General features: G+C 32.8%; 1 protein-coding gene across 1 annotated transcript in view; it reads left to right on the top strand.

Moving 5' to 3' along the window:
* The first annotated feature begins 1,912 nt into the window (after nucleotides 1–1,912).
* Nucleotides 1,913–7,214, top strand: part of LOC132190842 (disease resistance protein RUN1-like) — a 5,749-nt gene continuing 447 nt past the window's right edge. The window contains exons 1-4 of the mRNA XM_059605876.1: nucleotides 1,913–2,436; nucleotides 4,091–5,192; nucleotides 5,534–5,809; nucleotides 5,920–6,843. Coding sequence (XP_059461859.1) covers nucleotides 1,913–2,436; nucleotides 4,091–5,192; nucleotides 5,534–5,809; nucleotides 5,920–6,843 — 2,826 coding nt within the window. The remainder of the gene's footprint in view (nucleotides 2,437–4,090; nucleotides 5,193–5,533; nucleotides 5,810–5,919; nucleotides 6,844–7,214) is intronic.

Genomic DNA, 7,214 nt, shown 5'->3' with positions numbered 1-7,214 from the left:
TAAATTTTTATATTTAAATTTAGATTGTTCTTTTAAATTAATTTTTTTAATATTAATATTGCTATTCTTGATAATTGTTTTTGTATTTAATTATTTATGAATATATATATATTTTTTGTTGCATATTTTAATGGTATAAAATATGTAATTGTAGCTATCTGAGATTATCGGGAAAAACAACGATTCTATTGAGCTCCAATTAAATTTTTATATATATTTTTTAATACTCTTAATTATTTTTGTTCAACTTTATTTTTGTATTCATCAAAAAAATTTTGCCCCCATTGAATGGACATCTTGGCTCCGCCACGTCTTGGCTATTTGAAGTCAATCTTGGCTCCTGATACAAAAGTTTGCACTAATTTCTACATCTAACTTTGATTATCCTACCACGACCAATTTGAACCATGAAAATGACCACATTAAACATCACAATCAGGCCAACTCACAAAAGAGAGACACGCAAGTTGTCTTTATGTTTGGTTGCAGAGAAAATGTGGGAGATAGAGGAATCACTTGTTTCTTGGTCAGGCCTTTCTGTGATGCCAGCTTTCATTTTTCAGAATTATTCGAATATCAATCATACATACTAGAGTCTCATTTTCACTGAGTTGATAAGGTTGATGGGCACTGCTACGTACATTAGCCCAATAAAATACATATGAGATGAAATATAATATGTAGCATTACTCTCCACCAATTACTCTTTGGCCATCCATGTAAGGATTCTCGTTTGTTTTGATATATAAATATTGAAAATCCACGTAAGAATATTTAAGATCGTGGCTAAACTTTAAATCATTATAACTCGAATCTTATTATAAAATTTGGTGTCAGTTTGTTAAAGTTAGACGAAAATTAAATAAATTATTCCTTTAAATGACAAAGGGTTAAAAAGAAAAATGCACAACGTAACCCTTAAGAGTATGCCTCTGGGCCGAACCACCCCAAATTCTCTTGTCTCATTTTTTTTCTCTTGCTTTCACTACTTTTCCCTCAATTTATATTTCATTACAAGTTACTATACTTGCAATGGAGAAAGATGAAGAAGCATTTATGGAAGTGCAAAATGGCAAAGAAAATGTAATATATCCACGAATTAAATCCGAAAAGCAATTGTCAAATCTCCCTGTTCCCTTGCTTTGAGTTTGTTTCCTATTATGTGTGTGATATTTGCAAAATCCGATATACATCTTACAAAAATTTGCTACGGCATTTTCTTCTTAAAGACTTCAAATTTCTCTAGTATTCCTTTCTCCATTCAACAATTGGCATCTATTGCTTCAAGAGTTTCGGTATATTTGTTCCCTTTCAACTTTCAAACTTCAAGCATTCAAGTCTTCAACCGGGTCCATTCAACTTTTTCTTATAAAAATTGAGGAAGTGCTAAATGGCAAAGAAAATGTAATCAAATTTTAACGCTTCATTTGTGAATTAAGATTACGGGCAACAATATTAGCCATTAGATAAGAGAATGGTGAGATTGACTTTAGGTGTGAGTGTCCAATCACATGACTTTCTTATAATAAAGGATTTATATATGTGTGCTTTGAAAAAATGCAATAAAGGAATTGAAAGTGCTTGTCTTTTCTCTAACGGCTAACACGGGAACAAATTTATGACTTTTCTATCAAAAGTCATTCTCGTGTTGAGATTGGATCAATAATGGAGATGCATTAGGGGATGATCACATCATAACAGCTGTGGTTATTCCCACACCATATTTAACTATTTAAGGGGATGCCTATCTATAAATAGTTAAGGGGATGGAGGACGAAGTCCATTCAGCTTTCTTTTAACTATTTCTCTTTGTTTTCCTCTTGGATTTCCACCCTTTTATCCTTCCAAACACTTTTATTCATTTTGCTTCAAATTAATTATCAGGATAAATCAAGTCTTTGGGAGTTGAGCCATGGCTATCAGAACAGCGAGATCTCCTGAAGCCATCCTCTGTTCATCTTCTTCCCCTCGTTCCAACTGGATCTATGATGTTTTCTTGAGTTTCAGAGGTGAAGACACGCGCAAAAACTTCACCGACCACCTCTACTTTGCTTTGAGAGATGCTGGAATCAAAATCTTTAAAGATGGCAATGAGCTCCAAAGAGGACAATACCTTGCATCCGAATTGATACGGGCAATCCAAGGATCCAGAATCTCTATCATCGTTTTCTCAAGGAACTATGCGGCTTCAAGGTGGTGCATGGAGGAACTTGTGGAAATTATGGAGTGTCGAAGAACTTTGAAGCAACTAGTTCTACCTATATTCTATGATGTTGAGCCCTCTGATGTGAGAAAGCAGACGGGTAGTTTTGCAGAAGTATTCGCGAAACATGAAGAGCATTACTTGTTGGACATGGACAAAGTTCTCAAGTGGAGAAGAGCTTTGTGTGATGTTGCTAATTTGTCAGGGTGGAATCTAAGAAAAACTGCAGACGGGTAAGTTCGCATAAGCAATAGTTTTGTCTTTCACCTACTATATTTTAGAACATTTATAGTATCACATTGCAATATGTTTTCTATATATACATATATTATAATATGAACATTTGTTTTATTAAAAAAAAAAAAAAATCTAACATAGTCAAAGTATATATATATATATATATATCGGACATTATAAACAATGCAAGTAAGTTTTTAGGGTGGAACCACCTCAAAACTCTTTGCTTATCTCTTTCTCATTTTTCTCATACCTTATTGTTTTTATTTTATTTTACTTTATATTCTATCAATTTTTTTATTTTTTATTTCATTGCTAAAATGGGTTCACACTACATTTCGTAATTCTAGACTACCTCTAAAAAGTGATTTGGCTTATATATATATATAAGCCGAATCACTTTTTAGAGGTAGTCTAGAATTATGACATGTAGTGTAAATCCTTTTTTTTTAAAGGCTAAACCGGTTTTTTAAGGCATAATTTTAATAAAAAAAAAAAAGGGGGAAAACCTCACTTTAAACTCCTGAACTACCACCCCTTTTGACATGCCCCCATCAAACTTTAAAACCTTTCATTTTGGACCTCCGAACTATCAATTTCTATCACTTTCATCCTTAATTTCAAATTAAAACTTTTTTTTTTTATTTTTTAAAAAAAAATTATTAAAAAAAATCTCAAAGTGACCCACGGTTGGGCCACCTTGTAACCTTTTTTTTTTTTCATTTTTTTTATAAAAGAAAATTGAAGGGTAATTTTGTCTTTCTAAGAGTTTTAACATCAAAAATTGACAGAGAAGGTCCAAAGTGATAGAAATTGAAAGTTCAAGGGTCTAAAGTAAGGAGTTTTGAAGTTTGAAAGGAGCATATCGAAAGGAGTGGTAGTTCAGGGGTACAAAGTGAAGTTTCTCCTATATATATATATATATATATATATAACTTGATCATTGCCCAAATAAAAGAAGGTTGTAGAGAGTAAATAAATCTACAAGAAGAAGAGTTAGTTAAGAAAGTTGTGGCCAAAATTACTAACATGGTAATATAGTGTTATGACTAAGCCAACTCTTGTGCTCATCTCAAGTATTACTTCAACTTGAATGATAGTTGTAGTTTGTTATTGCCTTTAGAAGCATTGATAGAATTCAAATCATGGTGGAAATTTATTGATGTGATTTGATATTCCATCAAATCATGTGGGAAAAAAAGCCTAGTTGACCTGGTTTATATTGACCTACCTTTTGCATACATATAGGCCACATTTTAGTTTTTGAGGCAGAAAGAGTGAAAATAAGTAGAGAAAATGAAGAAAACCCTTTGCAACTACAATACAAAAAATCTTACTATGCTAGCTGCACTATAGGTTTGAAAAGAACAAAACACTATTATTTGTCATGGAATTAAAAGCAAGGGTAATTTTTGTTGTCTGTGTGAGAGAGGTGTTGAGTCTATTGGATTTTGGGTTAACATAATTCTATGGTATAAAAATTTAGTTTCTTCAAACTTTGACCCATTAGTAAGGTAAATGCTAATGAGTTAAGGATAATGGCCAAAACTAATATGTTCTAACTTTTTACATATTTGTGTATATGAAACTTATAGTTCAATTTTCTCTTGTATAATATGACTCTACCTAACTTCTTAAAATAATTTCCAGGCATGAAGCAAAGTTTATTAAGAAAATTGTTGAAGAGATTTCAAGAGAACTGAACAACACACACTTGTTTATAGCACTCTACCCAGTTGGAGTAGATTCTCATGTTCAAGACATAACTTTTGGGTTAAATGTTGGAGCTAACGATATTCGCATGGTAGGAATCTTGGGAATGGGTGGAATTGGCAAAAAAACCATTGCTAAAGCCATTTATAACCAATTTTTTCATGGATTTGAAGGTAAAACTTTTCTTGCAAATGTTAGGGAAACTTCCAAGGAACCTAGGGGTCAGGTTCATCTCCAAGAACAACTTCTTTTTGACATCTTGAAGACAAGCGAGATAAAGATAAGTAGTGTTGATAGAGGAATCAATATGATTAAAGAAAGACTTTGTAATAAAGCAATACTTGTGATACTTGATGATGTAGACCAAATGGAGCAATTGAATGCCATATGTAGAAGGCGTGAATGGTTTGGTTTGGGAAGTAGAATTATTATAACAACGAGAGATGAGCATTTGCTAAAGGAGCTAGAAGTGGATAGTGTATATAGAGTTACAGCAATGAATGACATTGACTCTCTTGAGCTCTTTAGTTGGCATGCTTTTAGGAATAGTTATCCTATTGAAGATTATACTGATTGGTCAAGAAGTGTCGTTGCTTACTGTGGAGGGTTGCCACTAGCACTTGAAGTTTTGGGCTCATTCCTTTTCTCTAGGAGCATGCTAGAATGGAAAAGTGCATTAGATAAACTGAAGAGGATTCCTCATGAGCAAATTCAAAATAAACTTAGAATAAGTTTTGATGGACTAAGTGACAATACTGAAAAGGATATATTCCTTGACATATCATGTTTCTTCATAGGAAAGGATATAGACTATGTTGTAAAAATATTGGATGGCTGTGGTTTTTTTGCAAAGATTGGAATTAGTGTCCTCATTCAGCGGTGTCTTCTTACAGTTAGTGAGACAAATGAGTTTACAATGCATGATTTGTTGCGAGACATGGGAAGAGAAATCGTTCGTGAAAAACACCCCAATGAACCTGGGAAATGGAGTAGATTATGGCTGCATGATGATGCATTTGATATATTGACAAAGCACAAGGTAATAAGAACTTTCTCAATTGAAAACATTGAAAGAAAAAAGAAAAAAAAAGAGCATTTTTTTTTTCTTTTTAAGATATATGTTATTCGGGAAGCAAATGCGTACTAATTCACACTGATCACATGCCTTGAAAGTTTAATCCATATATTTCTTATTTCAAAATAGGAACTTTTTTTTTTTCATTTTTTTTTTTCATTCCTAACATCATTCTATTGTTTTTGTAGTTGCAAACATGATTACATTATATTAAGCAAAGCGAGATAAATGAAATGATTACTAAGAAAGATTATGTGATAAGTTTGGATAATCACTTGTCTCATGCAATTCTTGTGTTTTTACAGGGAACAAATGCAATTGAAGGACTTACTTTAGAATTGACAAGTCGAAATAAGATGAATTTCAATTCAGAAGCATTTATTAAGATGCAGAGACTAAGATTACTCCAACTTGATCACGTACGACTCACTGGTGACTATAAATATCTTTCCAAAGAATTAAGGTGGCTCTGTTGGCATGGATTCCCTCTAAAGTTTATTCCAAATGACTTTTATACAAGAAACTTAGTTGTGATTGACTTGCAATATAGCAATCTCAAAAAAGTTTGGGAAAGTCCCAAGGTAAAATAATCAATGATTTATTATTATTATTAGTATTATTATTATTTTATGTGCTCTAATATTGCGCTTTCCTTCCTTTTTCATTGTTTGTTTTCTCATTTGTTTAGCAGTTGCTTGAGAAGCTGAAAATTCTAAATCTCAGTCACTCTCATTATCTGAGCCAGACCCCTAACTTTTCAAAACTCCCAAATCTAGAGCAATTAATACTTGAAGATTGTTCAAGTTTGCTTGAGGTTCACCACTCCATTGGAGATCTTAGTAATCTTGTTTTGGTGAATTTGAAAGATTGCAAATGCCTTAAAAGTTTGCCAAGGAATTTCTATAACTTGAAGTCTCTAGAAACTCTCATTCTTTCTGGGTGTTCTAAAATGCACAATTTGGCTGACAACTTGGGGGAGATGGAATCATTGACAACTCTTCTTGCAGACAGAACTGCTATAAGACAAGTACCTTTTAGTATAGTGCAACTGAAGAATCTCAAATATTTATCTCTATGTGGGTGTAAAGGGTCACCGTCTAAGTCATTCCCATCACTCTTTTGGTCTTGGATATCACCATGGAAAAGTCCTAAGTCAGTCAATCTACTGCCTGCTGCACTACAAGGCTTGAACTCACTAACACACTTATGTCTCTGGGACTGCAATTTATTGGATGACGGAATTCCTACAGATCTTTGGAATTTATGTTCTCTTAAAATTTTAGATTTAAGATGCAATAGTTTTGAAAGTCTATCAACAAGCCTAGGTGGTCTTTCGAAGCTTCAAGATCTCAGATTGGCTCACTGTAGAAAGCTTAAATCAATTCCGGATTTACCAGCAAGTTTGATTTTTTTAGATGCAAAATACTGCACTACACTGGAAAGAATGCCGGATCTATCAAAGCTCTCAAATATGAATGGTTTGTACCTTACTAACTGTCACAAATTAGTCGAAATTCCAGGTTTAGATAAGCGTTCAAATCCTATTGTATCTGTTGCCATGGAAGGGTGCATGAATCTAACACATACTTTTAAGCAAAGCTTCCTACGGCTACAGGTACATGTTTCTCTCTCTCTCTCTCTCTCTCTCTCTCATAATTTTAAGGGGAAACTTCACTTTAAACCACTGAATTACCGCGCATTTTGACAATCCACCGAACTTCAAAAGTGAGACAATGACATTTATACCCCTGACTTTTTTATAAAATTCCAAATTTATCCTTAATTTCAAATTAATTTTTTTTTTTGAAAAAAAAAAATTGTTATAAAAAAAATCACAAGGCAACCCATGGTTGGGCCACCTTATGAACTTTTTTTTTTTTTTTCATTTTTTTAATAAAAAGAAAATTGAAAGGTAAATTTTGTCCTTTTAGGGGTTTTAACGGCAAAAATTGACAGATGGGATAAATTGCATCAAATTAAAAGTTC

This window comes from Corylus avellana, chromosome ca8 (assembly GCF_901000735.1).
Source record: "Corylus avellana chromosome ca8, CavTom2PMs-1.0".
Classification (NCBI taxonomy): Eukaryota; Viridiplantae; Streptophyta; class Magnoliopsida; order Fagales; family Betulaceae; genus Corylus; species Corylus avellana.
This window is presented reverse-complemented; position numbering and strand designations above follow the sequence as displayed.